The 23,532-nt window shown below is 36.9% G+C and overlaps 1 protein-coding gene across 3 annotated transcripts in view; it reads left to right on the top strand.

Moving 5' to 3' along the window:
* The window catches only part of MRPL1 (mitochondrial ribosomal protein L1), a 73,500-nt gene that overhangs the window by 24,052 nt on the left and 25,916 nt on the right, over positions 1-23,532 (top strand). For 2 of the 3 annotated variants that reach the window (XM_006059471.4, XM_006059470.4), the window contains exons 4-7: positions 1,741-1,824; positions 3,543-3,614; positions 10,321-10,432; positions 20,188-20,294. In XM_006059471.4, coding sequence (XP_006059533.3) covers positions 1,741-1,824; positions 3,543-3,614; positions 10,321-10,432; positions 20,188-20,294 — 375 coding nt within the window. Of the gene's footprint in view, positions 1-1,740; positions 1,825-3,542; positions 3,615-10,320; positions 10,433-20,187; positions 20,295-21,426; positions 22,271-23,532 lie in introns of those variants that run through there. The other variant, XM_006059472.4, reaches the window with a different exon arrangement.

Genomic DNA, 23,532 nt, shown 5'->3' with positions numbered 1-23,532 from the left:
AGCAGCAACAAGTAATTGAGGAGGAGGAATAAAACATAGTGCTTAAGAGCCTAGGCCGACATTGCATTACAGGCCAGAATCCTGGGGTCACGAGTTACCTGGTCTTTGAGCTTCTGGTTTAACCTCTCCAAATCCCAGTTTTTCCCTTTCTTTATAAAGGGAAGTAAAATGCTTATTTTCATGCATGTTCTCATTTAATTCTATATTAATCTCAAAAGAGGAAGCTGAGACATTGAAAGTGAAGTAACTTGCTCAAGGTCACCAGAGGTGGGGGTGGAATTAGGATTTAAACCAAAGTCTGTTTCATTTCTTGGTTATTTTTTGTTTATTTCAGTCCTATTGAAATTTTATTTTATACTATAGTGTTACTGTTCTTTTATTTTAAAACCTTGTAGTGTCTAACGTAACCACTTTCTCAGCCAACCAGTAGTGTAATTTATAAGGAAGTATTGTAGGACCACAAGTTTCATTTTGTAAGTGTTAGCCACTTGTAAACTAATAACATTGAAAAGGTTCAGTTTTCTTCCTGAGACCTTTTTTGCTCTTGACAGAGTGCTTGTAAAACAAGCCAGTATTCCCCCAGGGGATGCTATTATTGTGATTGCTTGCCATTGAAAAATTTACTGAAGCCAGTTGTGACATGTTAATGGCAAAGGAATGACAGTCAGTTAAAGTGAGTTGCACGTCTGACATAAAGTGTGCTTAAGAGTTTGTTCCTTCTTGTCTGAAAAGAAATTCTCAGGAGGTTATCTTACTCAAGTTTTTCTAAAAATATGATCTTTCAATCAGTTTTAATTATGAAATGACTCTTTTTCTGGACCTTAAGGCTGCACCAAAACTATGGGCCTAGAACTTGTTTCCGTGTGAAGTCTCCCCAAGAGATCCGAGTCACAGGTCTAGACAGGTCCTTGGCCCAGTGACTAAACAAATTAGTTTTGAGGTCCTGTAAAAACTCCACCCGTATTAGGGTGCCTCAAATGCATGCCATTATTTGGGATTTTCCGACTGACTTCCCATACATGTCTGGAAGTGGTGGGTGGTCCAGGTTGTTTCAAAATAGACCCGCCTTTCAGATTTGGCAATCTGTCTTGGATTTAGAGTTAATATCATCAGATTCACCTGATTGTTTAGAATCAACATGGAAATTAGGAGTGACCCACTGAGCAGATTAGCTGGATATATTGTTCAATGTGCATAGCTGTATCCATGTCCTCCTTGATGATGTAAAAAAAAATTACATGTTTTTTTGAATTTAATTCAAGGTAGAAAACATTTATTGGCATTCATCATGTGGAAAGCCTTGTACTAGGTGCTGGGGAAGATAACGTGAAAGTGAAGTCGCTCAGTCATGACCGACTCTTTGCGACCCCATGGGCTGTAGCCTATCAGGCTCCTCCGTCCATGGGATTTTCCAGGCAAGAGTGCTGGAGTGGATTGCCATTTTCTTCTCCAGGGGATCTTCCCGACCCAGGGATCGAACCTGGGTCTCCTGCATTGCAGGCAGATGCTTTGCAAACACAGATCTTAATTTAATATGTAAGACTGTGTGGTGAATGCTGTAAAGAAAGAAGCCACGTGCCAGGGGAGTGTGGAGTTGGGGAAAGAGGTTTATATCTTTATTTTGATTTCTTACAAAGGAAGTATAATCTCTTATGCTTTAACAGGTAATCAATGAATATTTTGTATATTGAAAAGATTAATGAATTTTTTATAATTGTTTTTCCATTGTTGTATATTTAGAAAAAAGTGGAGCCATTTGCCAGCGTTCTTAGTTTGCCATACCCATTCATTTCAGAAATGAGTAAAGTTGCCGTATTTACAGGGGTGAGTAACTTTTTATATCCTTTAGTTTTTTGACACATCACATTAATCAATGATTAGAATAACTGAATAGAGTTAGAGAAAATCCTGGCATCCCCCTAGAATATTTTCCCCATGTGAAACTCAAAGCAGTTTAATGGCTTATTTGAGGTCATATCATTAGTTTTAGAAAGAGCTGAGCCACGATATTAACTTCATCATTATTATCTACCATTTTATGTTTCTCACAAGAGAAGTATTTATCCTACTAGCTGCTGCGTCCTGCTGAAACTCTCCAAACGACAAAAATAACATTGACTTTAAAGCAGTGGGTCATTTAGTGCTGTGAAGACACAAAAACCACACTTTTAAAATGATCCAGTCTGTAAAGTCAAGAAAGTCACGGCAGTAACGAGTATAGTAATACAGCTCTTTGTTATTGTTTTTGTGTTATGCACATTTGTTTATAACATCCTCGTGAATTTGTTTTGTAAACTGTTTTTCTTCCTGCCGTCTGTCTCACTTACAAGGAAGAAATTCTTTGCTTTTCTCCCCAGAAAAGTAGAGACTATAGCTCTTAGAATGCCACAAAATTTGAGTAAATAGTGACATATTTTTACAGTAAATCCAAATGGTATAAATGAAGCATATAGAGAAAAAAACCAAATACTGTGTGTTTTTCTTTTGGATTTTCAGACAGTAGGCTAAATTTTGGTTCTCTTTTCTTAAATTTAAAAACTTTACTCTCACAATACTGGATTGATAAAATGTTTCCATTTAAAGTAGCAAAACTAAATATATTTTAATCTGTTATTTTTGGAAAATGATGTATTGATGACATTGGAGACTTAGGAACAACTTGGTGGGTTTTAAATATGCCATTTGGACATATTTCCTCATATATTAGTCAAGAAATTAGCCATCAGTTCAGTTCAGTCACTCAGTCGTGTCCGACTCTTTGCGACCCCATGAATTGCATCATGCCAGGCCTCCCTGTCCATCACCAACTCCCGGAGTTCACCCAAACCCATGTCCATCGAGTTAGTGATGCCATCCAGCCATCTCATCCTCTGTCGTCCCCTTCTTCTCCTGCTCCCAATCCCTCCCAGCATCAGAGTCTTTTCCAGTGAGTCAACTCTTCGCACGAGGTGGCCAAAGTATTGGAGTTTCAGCTTTAGCATCAGTCCTTCCAGTGAATACCCAGGGCTGATCCCCTTTAGAATGGACTGACTGGATCTCCTTACAGTCCAAAGGACTCTCAAGAAATGCCTTGCTATTGCTAAGTCGCTTCAGTCGTGTCCGACTCTGTGCGACCTCATAGATGGCAGCCCACCAGGCTCCCCCGTCCCTGGGATTCTCCAGGCAAGAACACTGGAGTGGGTTGCCATTTCCTTCTCCAGTGCACGAAAGTGAGAAGTGAAAGGGAAGTTGCTCAGTCGAGTCCGACTCGTAGCGACCCCATGGACTGCAGCCTACCAGGCTCCTTCGTCCATGGGATTTTCCAGGCAAGAGTACTGGAGTGGGGTGCCATTGCCTTCTCCGAAGAAATGCCTTAATCACCTACAAACTAAGCTTGTTCTGAATGTACTATCTCTGATGCATCTAGTTGAAAACTGATGCACTTTCAATTAAAAGTAAAAAATACAGTTTTTATTTTGAACTGTGGTATTTCTGACAAAATACTTGAAAGCAGACTGAATTTGTTTAAAGACTAATGTTCAAACTATTGTATTTTTTGGTAGAATGCATCAGAAATTAAAATAGCAGAAGAAAATGGAGCTGCATTTGCAGGAGGAACTAATCTCATTCAGAAGGTGTGGTATTGTTTTCTTATTCATTACTTACAGAAATTGTTCTGTTATCTTTGCCATCCATTGATTTATTACATGTGGAACATAACTACTCTGTTCATGTCTTTTGATAAATGGTTAGTAGAGCTTTACAGAACAAATGATTTTCCTAATCTTTTGAGTCTCAAAATCAAGCTAAGAAAAAACTATCCAGACAGCCTGATATTAGTTATACTTGATTTGTATTTGTGATTTTTTTGTTTCTTTCTTATGTGTTTGTGAGAATTTTATGGATAGACTGGAAAGGACAGTATGACTCTTGTGGTTTTAAATGTGAGATTTAAGGTGAAATCTGAAAGGTAGCCTATATGGATATCTCTATTCATATTTCAAAGGCCAGATGTTTGTTTTGCCTTATTGGAGTACCAAGTGTGATTTACTTTAGTCGATTACAAAGGACAGTATCTGACCTCTATAATATGGTACTTTTGGTTACTCTTAAATTTTACCACACCTGCTCTCCCAACTCCATCAGTTCAAGTGGTATAGGCAAAAAAATGTTATGCAGCCTACCTTGAGAAAATAACAAAGAACTGGTGGAGCCCATTTGAAGCAAAGACATTTGTTTGTTTGTTTCAATTAATTTATTTATTTTAATTGGAGGCTAATTACTTTTCAATATTGTAGTGGTTTTTGCCATACATTGACATGAATCAGCCATGGGTGTACATGTGTTCCCCATCCTGAACCCTCCTCCCACCTCCCTCCCCATCCTATCCCTCAGGGTCATCCCAGTGCACCAGCCCTGAGCACCGTGTCTCATGCATCGAACCTGGACTGGCGATCTGTTTCACATATGATAATATACATGTTTCAATGCTATTCTCTCAAATCATCCCACTCTCGCCTTCTCCCACAGAGTCCAAAAGACTGTTCTTTATATCTGTGTCTCTTTTGCTGTCTCACATATAGGGGCATCATAACCATCTTTCTAAATTCCATATATATGTGTTGGTATACTGTATTGCTGTTTTTCTTTCTGACTTACTTCACTCTGTATAATAGGCTCCAGTTTTATCCACCTCATTAGAACTGATTCAAATGTATTCTTTTTAATGGCTGAGTAATACTCCATTGTGTATATGTACCGCAGCTTTCTGATCCATTCATCTGCCGATGGACATCTAGGTTGCTTCCATGTCCTGGCTATTATAAACAGTGCTGCGATGAACATTGGGGTACACGTGTCTCTTTCAATTCTGGTTTCCTCAGTGTGTATGCCCAGCAGTGGGCTTGCTGGGTCATATGGCAGTTCTATTTCCAGTTTTTTAAGGAATCTCCACACTGTTCTCCATAGTGGCTGTACTAGTTTGTATTCCCACCAGCAGTGTAAGAGGGTTCCCTTTTCTCCTCACCCTCTCCAGCATTTATTGTTTGTAGACTTTTTGGTGATGGCCATTCTGACCAGTGTGAGATGGTACCTCATTGTGGTTTTGATTTGCATTTCTCTGATAATGAGTGATGTTGAGCATCTTTATTGTGTTTGTTAGCCATCTGAATGTCTTCTTTGGAGAAATGTCTGTTTAGTTCTTTGGCCCATTTTTTGATTGGGTCATTTATTTTTCTGGAATTGAGCTGCAGGAGCTGTTTGTGTGTATATATATATATATATTTTTTTTTTTTTTGTATATTTTTTAGATTAATTCATGTCAGTTGCTTCATTTGCTATTATTTTCTCCCATTCTGAAGGCTGTCTTTTCACCTTATAGTTTCCTTCATTGTGTCAAAGCTTTTAGGTTTAATTAGGTCCCATTTGTTTATTTTTGCTTTTATTTCCATTACTCTGGGAGGTGGATCATAGAGGATCCTGCTGTGATTTATGTTGGAGAGTGTTTTGCCTATGTTTTTCTCTAGGAGTTTTATAGTTTCTGCTCTTATGTTTAGATCTTTAATCCATTTTGAGTTTATTTTTGTGTATGGTGTTAGAAAGTGTTCTAGTTTCATTCTTTTACAAGTGGTTGACCAGTTTTCCTAGACCCACTTGTTAAAGAAATTGTCTTTTCTCCATTGTATATTCTTGAAGCAAAGACATTTATTTTTTTAAAGATGTGGGAAGAAGAGGCACATCTCTCCATGCTGTTCTTCAGAACTCTGCATTCAAATGGATATATCTTTCCTTTTCTCCTTTGCCTTTTGCTTCTCTTCTTTTCTCAGCTATTTGTAAGGCCTCATCAGACAACCGTTTTGAATTTTGCATTTCTTTTTCTTGGGGATAGTCTTGATCACTGCCTGTACAATATCATGAACCTCTGTCCATAGTTCTTCAGGTACTCGATCAGATCTAATCCTTTGAATCTATTTGTCACTTCTACTGTATAATTATAAGGGATTTAGGTCATACCGGAATGGTCTGGTGGTTTTCCTTCCTTTCTTCAATTTAAGTCTGAATTTGGCAATAAGGAGTTCATGATCTGAGCCACAGTCAGTTCCCTGTCTTGTTTTTGCTGATAGTATAGAGCTTCTTCATTTTTGGCTGCCAAAGAATAAATCAGTCTAATCTCACTATTGACCATATGGTAATGTCCATGTGTAGAGTTTTCTCTGGTGGTGTTGGAAGAGGGTGTTTGCTGTGACCAGTGCGTTCTCTTGGCAAAGCTCTGTTAGCCTTTGCCCTGCTTCATTTTGTACTCCAAGGCCAAATTTGCCTGTTACTCTAGGTATCGCTTAACTTCCTACTTTTGCATTCCAGTCCCTTATAATGAAAAGGACGTCTTATTTGGGTATTAGTTCTAGAATGTAGGTCAAAAAGCAACAGTTAGAACTCGACATGAAACAACAGACTGGTTCAAAATAGGGAAAGGAGTACGTCAAGGCTGCATAATGTCACCCTGTTTATTTAACTTATATGCAGGGTACATCATGTGAAATGCTGGGCTGCGTGAAGCACAGCTGTAATCAAGATTGTCGGGAGAAATATCAGTAACCTCAGCTATGCAGGTAATACCACCCTTATGGCAGAAAGTGAAGAAGAAATGAAGAGCCTCTTGATGAAAGTGAAAGAGGAGAGTGAAAAAGTTGGCTTAAAGCTCAATATTCAGAAAACTAAGATCATGGCATCCGAACCCGTCACTTTATGGCAAACAGATGGGGAAACAATGGAAACGGTGAGAGATTTTATTTTCCTGGGCTCCAAAATCACTGCAGATGGTGACTGCAACCATGAAATTAAAAGACGCTTGCTCCTTGGAAGAAAAGCTATCACCAACCTAGACAGCATACTAAAAAGCAGAGGCATTACTTTGCCAATAAAGGTCCACCTAATCAAAGCTGTGGTTTTTCCAGTTGTCATGTATGGATGTGAGAGTTGGACTGTAAAGAAAGCTGAGTGCCGAAGAACTCATGCTTTTGAACTGTGGTGTTTGTGAAGACTCTTGAGAGTCCCTTGGACTGCAAGGAGATTAAACCAGTCATTCCTAAAGGAAATCAGTCCTGAGTATTCGTTGGAAGGAGTTATGCTGAAGCTGAAACTTCAGTACTTTGCCCACCTCATGGGAAGAACTGACTGATTTGAAAACACCCTGATGCTGGGAAAGATTGAAGACAGGAGGAGGAGGGGACAACAGAGGATGAGATGGTTGGATGGTATCACTGACTCAATGGACCTGAGTTTGAGTATGCTCTGGGATTTAGTGATGGACAGGGAAGCCTGGAGTGCTGCAGTCCATGGGGTTGCAAAGAGTCAGACATGACTGAGTGACTGAACTGACTGAACTGAATTGCTTTAAGTACATTTTGCTTTAATTTTAATACATGTGAAATGTCACAGGTATGCTTGGTTCTGAGGGATTTTAAAGTTGTTTCATTTTTACTTGTCTCTAAATTGTGATTTCCATCTATAGAGTTTTGTGATATTTTATGATATCTTCTTAAAGGCTACCTGGAGCTTAACTTTCAAACATAATTTTAATTTAATCCAAAGGAATGTTTTAGAATCAGGATTAGAAAATCTTGGCATGGAAATTTCACATATAGTTCTTTGATGTTTCAAAATTGCCTCTGCTTTCATGTTTGTAGTGATGAGAGCCCTGATTTTGGAGCCAAACTGCCTCTGTTTGGTTCTGGGTCTGCCACTTAAAAGTGCAGACTGATTTGTCCTCCCTAACCCTGGTTTTAGAAAAGGCAGAGGAACCAGAGATCAAATTGCCAACATCCGCTGGATCATCGAAAAAGGAAGAGAGTTCCAGAAAAACATCTATTTCTGCTTATTGACTATGCCAAAGCCTTTGACTGTGTGGATCACAATAAACTGTGGAAAATTCTTTCAAGAGATGGGAATACCAGATCACCTGACCTGCCTCTTGAGAAACTTATATGCAGGTCAAGAAGCAACAGTTAGAACTGGACATGGAAAAACAGACTGGTTCCAAATAGGAAAAGGAGTACGTCAAGGCTGCATATTGTCACCCTGCTTATTTTACTTCTATGCAGAGTACATCATGAGAAACGCTGGGCTGGAAGAAGCACAAGCTGGAATCAAGATTGCCAGGAGAAATATCAATAACCTCAGATATGCAGATGACACCACCCTTCTGGCAGAAAGTGAAGAGGAACTCAAAAGCCTCTTGATGAAAGTGAAAGTGGAGAGTGAAAAAGTTGGCTTAAAGCTCAACATTCAGAAAACGAAGATCATGGCATCTGGTCCCATCACATCATGGGAAATAGATGGGGAAACAGTGTCAGACTTTATTTTTTTGGGCTCCCAAATCACTGCAGCTGGTGATTGCAGCCATGAAATTAAAGGACGCTTACTCCTTGGAAGAAAAGTTATGGCCAAACTAGATAGCATATTGAAAAGCAGAGACATTACTTTGCCAACAAAGGTTCGTCTAGTCAAGGCTATGGTTTTTCCAGTGGTCATGTATGGATGTGAGAGTTGGACTGTGAAGAAAGCTGAGTGTCGAAGAATTGATGCTTTTGAATTGTGGTGTTGGAGAAGACTCTTGAGAGTCCCTTGGACTGCAAGGAGATCCAACCAGTCCATTCTGAAGGAGATCAGCCCTGGGATTTCTTTGGAAGGACTGATGCTAAAGCTGAAACTCCAGTACTTTGGCCACCTCATGCGAAGAGTTGACTTATTGGAAAAGACTCTGATGCTGGGAGGGATTGGGGGCAGGAGAAGAAGGGGACGACAGAGGATGAGATGGCTGGATGGCATCACCGACTCTATGGATGTGAGTTGAGTCAACTCCCGAAGATGGTGATGGACAGGGAGGCCTGGCGTGGTGCAATTCTTGGGTCGCAAAGAGTCGGACACGACTGAGCGACTGAACTGAACTGAAGCCCTCAACTTCCTTGCCTAGAATGTGTGGTCAGTATTAGTACTTGCCTTGTAGGGTTGTTGTGTACACTTGGTGAACTAAACCATGTAATGTGTTTAGCACGTTACAAGTATTCGAAGTATACTTAGTACATTACAAGTATTCTAAGAATACTTGTCACACGCCAAGGATTCTTTTTATGTAAATTATTATTGTTCAGGGCTTCCCACGTAGCTCAGTCGGTAAAGCATCTGCCTGTAATGTAGGAGACCTGAGTTTAATTCCTGGGTTGGGAAGTTCCCCTGGAGAAGGAAATGACAACCCACTCCAGTATTTTTGCCTGGAGAACCCCATGCACAGAAGAGCCTGGCAGACCACAGTTCATGAGATCACAAGAGTCAGAGACAACTTAGTGCTATCTTTCTTTCTATTATTGTTCAGGGGAGCATAGTATGCCATTTAGGGAGTAAAGAATTTGTAAAAAGAAAAGAGTAACAGGAAAATAAAATTCCAGAATCATGCTTAATTTTGCTAGAGTTCAAGTTTTTATAGTTTAATGTGTAACCCCTAACTAAGGCTTTGAATGACATATTGTGGTAAGATTTTATGCAAAGAGAATCATTGGTAAGATAATTGTTGCCCAGGCAGTATTACTCTAAAAAGTTGCTTCAATTTTAAATCAGCTAAATTTTTTAATGGAGTATACTGTAGAAGTAAAGTAATTATTCTGGGTACCTGCCTGAATTAATTTAAAATGTCTTCTAAAAATTGAAATTATTCTCTTTACTCTTAGAATGGAATTAGACTATGCATAATAAACTATAAGTAAACTTGTCTTTGACCATCCCACTCCTCTTTTATTTTTTGGAGGCAAAAGGAATTTTAGTTTCAGTTCTTTGTGAAACTGATTTTAGATTCAGTTGTCTTGGTGCGCCAAATTTAGGAAAGCGATGTGGTTGCTAATGATTTGGTAGCTAGTGATTATTAATTTTACATGTGATCTTGCAAAAATTTCAGCATTTTTTTTCAGTTTTGATGGACATACAAATTCAACTTTTTTGGGACTGTATGAACCACGTACACATCAGTGCAATGTTCTAGCTTGTAGAACCAACATAAGTAATCAACACTTTTGATTAACATAACCCCATGGAAGAATTAAACCTGTTAAATGTTTGTTTGTTTATAATGGATGTGGCTATTTTTCAAAAGCAAACATTAGAAAATGTTTTGCTTCTGAAGATTTTCCTAATTGGTAAATATGTTCATATGATCCTTGTGTTTAAAGAAAGGAATTGTGCTTAATATGCATTTTCTAAATTGTAAAAAATGGTTACTACATTAGACCTTATTTTTAGAAAAATAAAGCTTTTTACGTAACCTAAGGTTATCTTTTCCCTCCTGATTTTCAGATTTTGGACGATGAAATTCAAGCAGATTTTTATGTAGCTGTTCCAGAAATAATGCCCGAGCTTAATCCATTAAGGAAGAAACTGAAAACAAGATTTCCTAAGTTTAATCGAAGTAAGGGAGAGTTCTTTACTTCTTCAGTACTCTGTCAACAACTTTCTAATATATATGTTTAATTAGAAAACAAAATTGCTAATATATGTGTAGAGTAAATAATATGCTCTGATATTTCAGTTTTGTGTTACATAAGAACATGTAGAATTTTTTTCCTTTGGCATTAATATTGGTGATTTAATGTAATTTGAAAACCTAGTTGCTTTATAATACCAGATCTTTAAATTTAGCCCATATTCTTGTTTTAAATTAGTGGAACACATTACCAACTAGGTATATTATCATCATACTGTTTTATGTCTCTTTATCAAAATAACACATATGCTCGTTTATGTTAGCTTTCATCATCTGTATATGCTGGCTTTCTGTGTATGGTTCTGCAGTTATTTTCCCTGAGCAACTTTCCCCTTGTGAATATTTGCCCCTTACGAAATTTAGTAAGAAAAGTATGGGTGCTACATAAATAGCCTTGTTATAAAGTATGAAGTATTATATGATAAATTCACAAGATGCAGTAGATGTTCATTAGAGGAGGAATTTATACATAGATGGGGAAATCAGAGAAGGCATCTTAAAGGGGGTGACGTTTAAACTGTACATTGAATAATTTGATGAGCAGACTAAGGGATATTTTAAGTAGAATCTGTTAATCATAGACACTGAAGTAAGTCAGAAATTACAGACTATATTGAAGAAATATCAGTTAGTTTTCTTTGGCAGTAGTGAATGGTACCCCTACTTTGAAATGAAAAAGAATATGTTAGAAAGGTAGATTGATGCTGTATTGAGCAGAATCTTGAATAAGATCCTCATAAATTTGGACCTTGATTCTGTATTCAGCAGGACTCTCTTAGAAGTTTTTTTAAGTTGGGGGATTCTTTAGAGCTTTAATCTAGCAAGAGTTTGTAAAATGTACTGGCATGAAATCACAAGTATAGGCAAGGAGACCAGTTCAGATGCAGTTGCCAGAGATTAATAAAGGTGAGGCTTAAAGTCTTCATAATGAGTCTGGAGTAAAGAGGACAGATGTCAAAGATAATAGGACTTTGCACTTTGTAGTTAGGAATGGACATGTTGAGAAAGAGAAAGGAAAGAGTCAAATGATGCTGAAATTTTTAAGCCTAGGGATCTCTCCTAATAAGTTGATATCATTAATGCAAATGGGGAGTAGGTTTGGGAGGAAAGAGTATGTTCACTAGCAGACATAGTTTCTTTTAGGTGGTGCTGAATATCTGCTGTAGATAGATGTTTTTTCAAATAAAATTTTATAAGGTAAAAGAGCAGATATTTTAAAATTATTTTAGTAGATCTTCAAATTTTAACTCTAGTTGAGCTAAAAAAATCCTGCTAAAATTCTTCATACATGATAGCCACTAATGCTCATCTGAGTTATAGACCATGTTCTGTACTGTAAGCAAATTCAAATGGACTCTTCAGTTCTTTTGTTAAATTGGAGTTTTGTTTATTTTTAATAGCCTGCATTGAATAACACATCCTTGTGAGATATTGGACGGAGGTTTGGTACTTGTTAGTAGGCATTTCCATTATAGTAGTGTTTGTTTTCTTGGAATCACACTACATTCTTTGCTAAATAAGACCTGAAATTGAACATTATTTTAAAAATTAAACCAGGATTGCAGTTGAATTTGAGGATAAGTCTCTTAATTTTTTTCCTACTTGAATTCAAGCTCAATAAAGCCAAATAATACTAAATATAGTCAATTAAAAGTAAAACTGAATACCGAGTTTATCTGTATTCAGCTCGCTCATTGCTTTGCACGGTTAACTGGTTTTTCACGGAAATTAATTTTGTCACCTTTGCTAACTTTATCCATTCTTTGAATAATTTTTGGTCTTAGTTTTCTGTTGAGGTTTTTTAATTGCCATTTTCATCACAAAATTTGGGATAATTAGTTTTAGTCTGAAAGGTTTTCAGAGAACATTTCTTCATCACAAATAAGAAAGGTTTCCCCTGAAAATGTTGATTTTTATTAGTGGGCTTTACTTTATTTCTGCTTTCATAATGAATCATGTCTTCTGTATACTATGGTCAAGTTACCTAGGTTTGTCCCCTACCTCCATTTGCTTACCAAAGCATCTTGGAAAAACAGCAGACCTTTCACCTTCCCCAACTTTTTCTTCTCACCCCCACACGATCTGTTCAACAGCACTGGCAAAACATTTGTGTTCTTTAAACATGAAGACAAACGATTAACCTGTCAAAAATGTTAAAACAGAGTACACCAGATGTGCATTAGAACAAATGAAGCTTGTTTTATGCATTTTTAGAGCTTATTCAGATTCTTGTTTAGGAACATTTGATTCCCCTTACATCCAACAAAAGATGTAAGGGTAAAGTAGGAATTACGTTTTGAGCAAATGGATGGAATTAAAAAACAAACAAACAAGCCCCTGCAGCTGAGCTCATTAGTTTCCCATTTTGTCTTATATTTTGTCTTTGTAATGGGAGTGGGTGTAACTAACTTGGCTGGACTGAATGTGCACATTTTGCAGCATGTTTAATGCTGCAGTTTTGTTTTATTTTAATTGCTTACGTAACTATAAGCAAGTTCTCTATTTTTTCCAATGCACATTTGGCATATTTTCTTAGTATTTCTTTTTTATCTCATTAAAAAAAAGACATTTAAAACTTGCTTTTCAAAATTTCTTTGGAAGAAATTGGGTTTCATTTTCCTTGTCAACTAGCTTCCCCCCAGTTCCCTGCCGCAATGCAACCTCTAACATTTTTTCATATCTAACATAGATATACATTTTATTGATATTTTAAAAGTTTTCTTTATTCCTAATGTTACTAACATTTACTAAACAGAAAATACTAGTATGAAAATATCTTGACTTATAAAGCATACTAAGTTGTTGGCAGGTAAGGGACATGATTAGAAAATTGGACCCATTACTGTGTGTTCCTCTTAACACATAGCTCTTAGAACTGAACATCAGTGTTGCAGTTGGGAGTCTTGTCAAAAGGATATTCCAGCAGGCTTGTCTATAGAGTATTCATATCTACTGAGTAGGGCACTGCTTTCTGTAAGGAAGTTGCTTTTGTATTGTATTTGAGAGTAATGGATGTAAAATGATTGAAATCTAATGTCAGTTATTTTTAGCTCATAGATCAACATGCTGTACTTAAGAGTATTGCTTGCATTATTGAAATAATTAGAATTCTTTGGTCATATGAAGGAAAATGATAAAGCAAATGGAATTTTTGCAGGGTAACAAATTTGAAATTTTTCTAAATTTCCCTTTCTCGTGTACTAATAATTTAAAAACTATTTATGTGTGAAAGATTCCAGTGATGATTAGGTATGATTATTCCTGCTATAGATGAATTAGTGATATATTACAACTGGTTCTGTTGATCTTCTTTATTTCCCTTACTCCAGCCATAGCTGCTTCCTTGCCATTACTCATACACACCAAGTTTTCTCCCTTCTCAGGTCTTTGGATTCATTGTCCTATCTGTCTGTAATGCCTTTTACTAATTTGTCTGGCTCACATTCTTATTCAAGTATCACCTAGATGGAGAGACCTTCTGTGACCATCCTATTTAAATATTAATCTCCACTTCCCATTACCACTAGATTTCTCATTATCGTATTTTTACCTTCTTTCTTTTAAGGCTTATCAATCTTGTCATCTTACATTTTTAATTTGTGTGTGTGTGTTCAATTTCTTCTATTAGCATAAGGGCATTTTTGGTTTTGTCCACTAGTATAGTCTCATGAATGGAGAAGGAAATGGCAACCCACTCCAGTATTCTTGCCTGGAGAATCCCAGGGACGGAGGAGCCTGTTGGGTGCCATCTATGGGGTCGCACAGAGTCGGACACGACTGATGCGACTTAGCATAGCATTAGCATAGCATAGTCTCATGACCTAGAATAGCACCTGGCACATAGTAGGTACTCAACAAACATATCATATGTGTCAAGCCTTGAATGTGATAGCTGTGAACAAGAGAAAGCCCATACTGGTACAGAGTGAATAGTTTTGTTTTCTGCACTAGACAAGCTGACTTACTAAGCATTTATTTTTAATTTAATTAACTCAGATTTCTCTAGTTAAAGAAGTAAACCAAAACAAAGCACATAACCTCAAAACCTTTGTTTGTTTCCACTGTCCTTTATAGCAGTGATCTTACTTCTTTCTGTTGTTTCATACCAAGTTTCTCAGGCAGGTCTCTTTAGTGGTTGGCTGTCTCTATTTCCTTTCCAATTGTTATTCTTCCTTACATACTTTTCTCTCATAACTCAGCTCAAATGTTGCTCTTACTACTAATCTCTGTTCTTTCTTTTGTCACATTTAAAGGTCTGTTTTTAATTTTCTCTTTTTCTTGATATTAATTTTTACACTGTACAATCTTAACACTTTTTTTTTCCTAACTACTTCTCCTTTGTCTTCCCTGCCTCCTTACATTCTACTTTCTTTATCCCTGTCATATTCCCTGGTGAAGAAGAGAGAAGGTACATTCGTATGAAATACCTATATGTTAGTATAGGTTATGTTCGTTATGAAAATTAAATTGAATTAGGAGACGAGAAAGGAAAAGAAAGAGGAGAAAAGTAGACAAATGTAAAAGCACAGAGAAAAAAGAAAATAGAGAAAGAGGAGGCTATAACTACATAATCTCAAAGCCCTAAAAATAGTGGGAAAGATTTAACCTTGGGCTATATTGAAAAGCAGAATTAAAGAGTGGCTAGCATAGACCTCCTTTTGTCTTGGCTTTATCTCTCACTGTGACTTTGAAAAAATTTTTGAACATTTCTGTGCCTTTGTTTTTCATCTCCAAAATGGGTTTCATGATAACATGTCCCCATGGTGTTTTTATTATAATGTGCAAGAGCTTAGCACAGGCTAAGTACATGATGCATATGACCCTCTGTTCCTATTGACTTCCTATAATTCCTAAAGTAGCTATGCATGTTCCACAATTACTTTTTTCTTTTTTAAAAAAATTTTTTCCTAATTATTTTAGAACTCATTCTTTTTCATGGCTTCATATATCACTTCTACCTTTATAACTCATTTATTGAATCAGCATATATTTATTGGGTGTCTACTGTGTGCCAGGCAGCACACTTAGTGCTGAAGATTAAAAGATGAACAGATAGTTCCCAGCTTTAAGGAGATGCAAATTGACAGGTGAGAGATAGTAGCAAACTCCTGCTCTAAGATGCAGGAAGTGTGCTAGTAGAAAATGTACAAAGTGCTTAGAGGAATGAGGAACACCTTGTAGAATCAGATTATATAAAGAAGGTAGCTGAAGTTGAGACTTTAACCGTATATAGGCATTTTCTTTCCTGACATTCATGGGGAGAACATTCCAGGTGGAAGAAATGGCCTGTTCTAATGCACAAAAGTGTGAGTCAGCCAGTTGTGTTCAGAAAATTATAACTAGCTTTCTATCGTTTGTTACATAACATGCTATCAGATAGGTCAGTGGGGTTAGCAGTGATAAGCAGTGGGCCAGATCATGGAGGACTTTGTGTGCCATACTATGGAGATTAGATTTTATCCTCTGTGAAGGTAGGTGCTGTTGAAATCTATTGCTCAGAGGAATGAAATATGATTTGCTTGTTAGAATGACTCTATATGGGAGCTTTGTAAGTGATAGGGTGGTGATGTGAAGATAATGAAATTTTAAGAACAGAGACTAGTGAGGTAGCAAATGCAGCGGGCTACGGGGAAGAGGAATAAGGGCAGAATCTGAGCAGTAACAGTGACGACGAAGAAGAAGGCTGTTGTGGAATAGTGAGGAGGTAAAATTAACAGGAGTTACTAATTAGGTGTGGAAGGTAAGGGAGAGAGGCGTCTTGAATGAGTCCCTAATGTCCTCCTTGAGTAGTCCAGTGAGTATGATTTTAAAGATAGATACAGAGGAGATGAAGCAGGTTTGGGCATGACAATAACATAGTGATGAGATAGGAAGAATGGAGGTGGGCACAAATCTGTTGTTTTCTGGAAGAAAGTGTTAAGATGAAGTAGGCTGTGATAAATAAATGTGCACATTGTAATCTCTAGAACAAGTAAAAACATACACAAAAAGAGATACAGCTTAAAACTAAATAAAGGAATAAAAATGATATACTAAATTTTTTTCTTGAAAACAAAAGAAAGCAGTGTAGAACAGAGAAACAAATGAGATGAGACAAATAGAAGATGTGTATCAAAATAGAGACCTAAATCAAGCCATATCATTAGTCAGGTTAATTGGAAATTGAATAAACACTTCAACCAAGAGACAGAAATTATAAGACGAAGAAAAAACAATCCAATTATATTCTGTCTACAGGAGACACACTTCATATTCATACACACAAAGAAGCTGAAAGGAGAATGAAGAGTAAAAATATACCATGAAAACATTAACCGTTAGAGAACTGAGTTGGCTCTTTTAATACCAGACAAAATGAACTTTTAAGACAAGGAGTTTACTAGAGAAAAAGATGGATATTCTGTAACAATAACAGGACATACTCAGCTACAGAGAGAGCCACAAAATACATGAAGCACACACTGACAGAATTGAAAAGAGAAATAAGCTAAACAAGTACAGTTGGAGATTTTAATGTTCTCTTAGTAACTGATAGAACATATATATATATAGAAAATCAGGAAGTACATAAAAGATTTGAACAGTACTGTCAACCAACTTGACCTTATTGTAGCTGTATAATACCTCACTTAATAAGTGTTTGGTGTACACTTTTCAAGAGTATGTGGAACATTCAGGTTTAGACCATTTGCTGGGTTTTAACACAAGTCTTAATAAATTTAAAAGGCTTGCAATCATACAGAGTGTGATTTCTGGTCATAACAGTTAAGTCAGAAATCAGAAACTGAAAGAAATGCGAGAAATCTCTTTGCTACCCTACGGACTGCAGTACACCAGGCTTCCCTGTCCTTCTCTATCTCCCAGAGTTTGCCCATATTCAGGTGCATTGATAGTTGATGATGCCGGCCAACCAGCTCATTCTGCAACCAATAATGTTGGTTATTAGGGAAATGCAAATTCACATCAACATGTTTTCGTTAAAAAGGGAGAGAGAGAGAGGAAAATAATATGTAAGTTCAAAGGAAGGAGGATTTCTTTGTGATTGTTTTAGAATGGAACTGGTTTAAAAAACTCAAGTATATTAATACATTATTATCTCTGGTCTGTCACTTTTTTCCAGTTTCTTATTTCTACGTAGCGAGTATTCCATCCACACCTTCACTATAGTATGTTTTAATACGGAGCTCTTCCTTCTTAAGCGCTGTCCTTCCCCACTTCATTATCATTACAACAGCACTGTGATATCAGACTCAAAATGATGAAGTCATTAATTTGTTCATTCTTTCAGCAAACATTTTTCATGTGGTACTCCTTATTAATTACCTACCTGCATTTGGGTGGAGATACTAAGTAGGTGGTTGGAGAGCCTGAGGGAACTTGTGGCCAGAAATATAAATTTGGCAGTTATCAGTGGGTAAATGTTTAAAGCAGTATGTTTAAAGAGATCACTTAAAGGGTGTCTATGGGTGGAAAAAGAGAGGTCATGTGACTGAACCCTCAGATAGTCCACCTTTTAGAAATCGGCCAAGTAAGGGTAGCTCAGCCAACAGGAATGGAATGACTAGCCAGTGAGAATAGAGTTTCAGAGGACAAGTCATGACTCAGTAGAAAGAGGGGAGACATATCTGTGAACTACTGTTGACGGGTCAAGTCAGAGGAACACAGGATTATTCTCAGTGGGGTATTAGGGATGTAACTTGATGGAGGTAGGTCTGAGAGAAAGTGGAAGGAAAGGACGCCGAGACAGAAAGGATGGGCAACTCTTTTGGAAAACTTAGCATTCTTCAGAAAGTATTAGATGGTTATTGAAAGGCAGTATTTTGTTTTAAGATGGAACATTTTATAGCAAGTTTGTCAGCTGCTGCTGATGATCTGGGAAAGCAGAGGAAGCTGACAGTGTAGAGAGAGAGGGGTGGTGTTGCTGTATTGGTGAGGAGATATGGGATCCAGTGTTTAGATGAAGAGCATTGGCCTTCATAAGAACACAGACAGTTCATCCATATGATAGGGAGGAAAGCAGGGTTGTAGGTATAGATTCAGGTCAGTCAGCAGGTAATTTTTTTTTTTTTTTTTAATGTATAACTCCTCTTTTTTGAATTTCATTCTTAGCTAGGTCACCACAGAGCATAGATAGAGTTATCTGTATATGCTAAACAGTAGGTTCTCATTAGTTGTCCATTTTATACATAGTAGTGTGTATATATATATATACATCAGTCTCAATCTCCCAGTTCATCCCACCCTATCCCCCTTCCCTCCTTGGTATCCATACATTTGTTCTTTATGTCTGTGTCTCTATTTCTGCTTTGTAGATAAGTTCATCTGTACCATTTTTATAGATTCCACATATGTACATTAATATATATAAACTGGATAAGCAACAAGGTCCTAGTATATAGTGTGATAAACCATAATGGAAAAGAATGTGAAAAATACTGTGTGTGTGTATATATATAACTGAATCACTTGGCTGTATAGCAGTAATTAACACAGTGCTATAATTCAACTGTTACTTCAATAAAAAATGAATTTTAAAAAGTTTAAGGTAAAACTAAAAATATATGTATATATATTTTTATATATTAAATTTGAGTTAAAATGTTTATGATTAAAGGTTAGGAGGGTATAATGTATGTTTGGAGTCTCCTACATGATCCTTTGAAAATTCTTGGTTTTTACCTTGATTCCTTTTTTCTCCTTTGTTTATTCAACTGCATCTTTTTCTCTACCCTGATGGAGGACAAAGTAGCATTAGAATCCAGTAAAGTTTCAATTTTTATCTCTTTCTTCATGCCAGCTTCTGTAACCATTGGTTTAGTAATGAGCTGCCTCCAGATTGTATCACTCAGTGAGATATTATTTCTACTGCTAGCTCTTGCTGCTTTTCTAGTTCCTTCCTTATGGTAAGACAGGTCAGATGAATTTCATGTAAAGGTAAGTAAAATGTTCTTCAAAGATTTCAAGACTCCCCTGTTTCAGCTTTTATCCTGTGTTACTCTATAGGTTTTAATTTGCCATCAATGTTTCTAAAGTTTGATAAGCCTCATCATTGTATACACTTATTTATTGTTTATTACTGTGGAACAATAATATCACAGATTTAGTGCCTTAAAACAACGCACATTTACTGTATCAGCTTCTGTGTATCAGGAATGTGTGTACAGCTAAGCTGTGTTTTCTGCTTCAGTGTCTCAGAGCTCCAGTCGGGGTATCAGCTGGAGCCATGGTTTTGTCTGAGGCTTGACTGAGGAAGATTTGCTTCCAGATTCATATGGCTTTTTGGCAGAACCCAGTTCCTTGCAGGTTTCTGGACTGAGGGTCTCAGTTTCTTGGCTCATGGCTCTCTCCATATGCCCCCGACAACATTGTATCTTGCTTCTTCAAAGCCAGTAGCTTTGAAGCCAAAGCCCTTCAAGATAAGCATTGCATTTTTATGTCATGTAATCAGTTATGCATAATCATCATGTCTCTTGCCTAGAAGCTTGTTGCAGGTCTCATCCACACTCAGTGGGAGGGTATCACACAAGGGCATGAACACCAGGATATGGGTCACCTTAAAGTCTGTTTGCCACAAATCATTTTTTATATCTTAACTTGGATTGAATGTTTCTCTTATTTAGTAATTTTTGCTACTTGTTTAGATATAGTGATAACTTTGGATTTCTTGTTTTTCTAACCAGATTCCGTTGGCCGGGACATCCCCAAAATGCTTGAATTATTTAAAACTGGACTTGAAATTAAGGTAGATGAAGAAAGGGAGAACTTTCTGGAGACCAAAATAGCAACAGTAAGTTATAGTGAATATTATTCAGTAACCCCTTTCTTTTTTATTGAAGTGATTCATTAATAATTTATAACATATCAGTCCTTTGAACTTGTCCTTGTCACTAACATTAGGAGTGGCACTAAATATATATATACTTTTTTTGTGGGTTGAATTCATACATGTTAATGGTGCTGTAGAAGTCCTTTTCTAGAGTTACATGCTACTCTCTGACTTTTTTTGTTACTTTGCCTTATTGTCAACTCTGTGTTATTTTTGCTCTCTAATATTTTAAGCGTTTTGGGAGCTGGGTCTAGATCTTTTGCATAATGCTGAGTCTGTAGTAAATATTTAATACTACCTTAAGGGAATTGAGTAATTTGATTTTAATAAATTGTTTCTGATTATCCCTGCTTATGTTTTAAAAACTGCCCACTTACAGAAGATGCTGGAAATTAATTTCCAAAGTCATTTTTGAGACATTAATATAGATAAGTCAGATTTATAGAGGGTTTTGCTAGTATTTTTTAATACTACAGAATTTCTAACATACCTATTTAATGTATGTAATTTTTTTCCTATGCAGTAACTATAATAATATTGTTAGCCAAATTTACACAATGTTAACCAAGTGCCAGGCACTATTCTAAACACTTTTCATATGTTCTTTTAATCCTGAACCCTATGAGAGGTGAATTACCATCTCTGTTTTATAGATGCAGGGATAGAAGCCCAAAGAGATTAAGTAATTTTTCTAATGTCTCACAGCTAGTATGAGGCATACTAGGTATTTGAACCTCAGGAGTCTCAAGAGTCCAGGCTCTTTAGCCTTACACCATCTTGCCTCATAACTGGAATTACTTGAAGAGCTGTTATTCCTCCTCCCATGCTACTCCTGAGAGCAATTCTACATTAAAGCCAACAGCTAGAAGTCCAAGGTCATGAGCTGAACATATTGCAGATCATCAAAAATATATAAAGGGCTCTTCACTAATTTTATGGAAGGAAAACTTGGTGCAGAAAGGGGGCAACAAGTTTATTCCAGTCAGGGATTGGGAAACCTCTTATCGCCTCCATTATCATCAAAGCTTAGCTCTAATTCATTTGGCACTAGCGCTACTGAAATCTGATGTTGGAATTTTCTTGTTCCCAAAAGGCCCTTGGCTGTGCGTCTTCTTTCTCAGGGATGACAACATTGTAATATGAAACACAAGCAGAAAACCAAATACAAATTTTAAGATCATATTCTGGAGCTGTAGAGACATAGCTTGACTACCTGTTCTGCTACTTAAAGGATGGCAGGTTTCGGACAAATTTCTTTCCTGTTTTTCAATTGTTTTTAATCGAAGTGTGGTTGATATATAATATTATTTGTTATAACAATATTTATTGTTATTAATTATTTTTTAATCGAAGTGTGGTTGATTATAATATTATGTGAGTCCAATATAGTGACTCACATATTTTAGAGGTTATACTCCATTTATATTTTTATAAAATATTGTCTATATTTCCCATGTTGTACAATATATCCTTGTAGCTTATTTTATACATAGTAGTTTATATCTCTTTAACCCCTTACTCCTATATTGCCCCTCCTAAACAAGTTTCTTAATTTTGTTATATCTCAAACTTCCTCATCTATAAAATTTATACAGTAATATCTATTTCATAGTATGGTTTTGAAGATTAAAAACTTTAGAATGGTATCTATCAACTATTGTTACTCTTTTGGTTGGACTTTTTGGGTCTGTAAAGTATCTTTATAAGACTCTTTGTTCCTAGTTTTATCTTTTTCTTAAGTAATGTTTTCAGTATATTGAATAGTTAATAATTTATGTATATATCCTGACTCAGTGTATAATAAACCATGGCATGTCATTCATTCTTTTTAACAAATATCACAGTGATTGAGACATGGGCTTCAGACCAGACTTACCTGGGTTTTTTAGAGATATAATGCTTTTTTTTAATGAAAAATAAATTAATCTGTGCTTAAATAGAATCTTTTTGAGTACTACTGAAATAGTATAGTAGAGTAGGATGTTTAAAGAATGGTTTCATAGGTGTGGATTCAAATCTTAGTTCTGGGTTAGAACTGATCGAACTTTATGAGCCTCAGTTTCCCCCCTTTCTCTATTTTCCCTATATATAACATGATGTTGTTGGTATATACTTTCTAGATTAGGAAGGAATGGATGAGATAATGACCTAATAACTATAAAAATAAAAATTCTAGGCTTCCCGAGGTGGTGCTAGTGGTAAAGAACCCGCCTGCCAATATAGGAGACATAAGAGACATGGGTTTGATCCCTGGGTTGGGAAGATCCCCTGGAGGAGGGCATGGCAACACACTCCAGTGTTCTTGCCTGGAGAATACCATGGACAGAGGAGCCTGGCGAGCTACAGTCTATGGGGTTGCAAAGAGTCACACATGACTGAGTGACTTAGCGTGCAAACACATGCATGCACTTGTGGCTAAGATGGAGTAACAGGGACTTTAATTACAACCCCCCCCAACACACACACCTAAAGCAATCAGCATTATGTTGATACCAAAACCAGGCAAAGGAAATGACAGTCCATAATGTCATAAATGTAAATATTAAATTTATAAGCTAAACATAAATTTATAAGCTAAAACATCATTCATAAATGTAAATATTAAAATTATAAGCTAAACTTTAGCAAATAGAGTCTAGCAGTGTGTAAAAGAATAACATATCATGATCACTTAGGGCTTATCTTAGGAATACAGGTTGCTGCTGCTGCTGCTAAGTCACTTCAGTCATGTCCGACTCTGTGCGACCCCATAGACAGCAGCCCACCAGGCTCCCCCGTCCCTAGGACTCTCCCGGCAAGAACACTGGAGTGGGTTGCCATTTCCTTCTCCAATGCATGAAGGTGAAAAGAGAAAGTGAAGTCGCTCAGTCATGTCTGACTCTTAGCAACCCCATGGACTGCAGCCTACCAGGCTCCTCCGTCCATGGGATTTTCCAGGCAAGAGTACTGGAGTGGGGTGCCATTGCCTTCTCCGAGGAATACAGATTAGTTTAACACTAAACAATCACTATAATTTACCACATTTGTTTGTTGTTCAGTCACTAAGTCATGTCCGATTCTTTGCAACCCCACGAGCTGCAGCATGCCAGGCTTTCCCTGTCTTTCACTATCTCCCTGAATTTGCTCAAATTCATTGAGTCCGTAATGCCATCCAATCATCTCATCCTCTGTCATCTCCTTGTCCTCTTGCCCTCAATTT

The sequence above is a fragment of the Bubalus bubalis genome, chromosome 7 (genome assembly GCF_019923935.1).
Source record: "Bubalus bubalis isolate 160015118507 breed Murrah chromosome 7, NDDB_SH_1, whole genome shotgun sequence".
Taxonomy (NCBI): Eukaryota; Metazoa; Chordata; class Mammalia; order Artiodactyla; family Bovidae; genus Bubalus; species Bubalus bubalis.
This window is presented reverse-complemented; position numbering and strand designations above follow the sequence as displayed.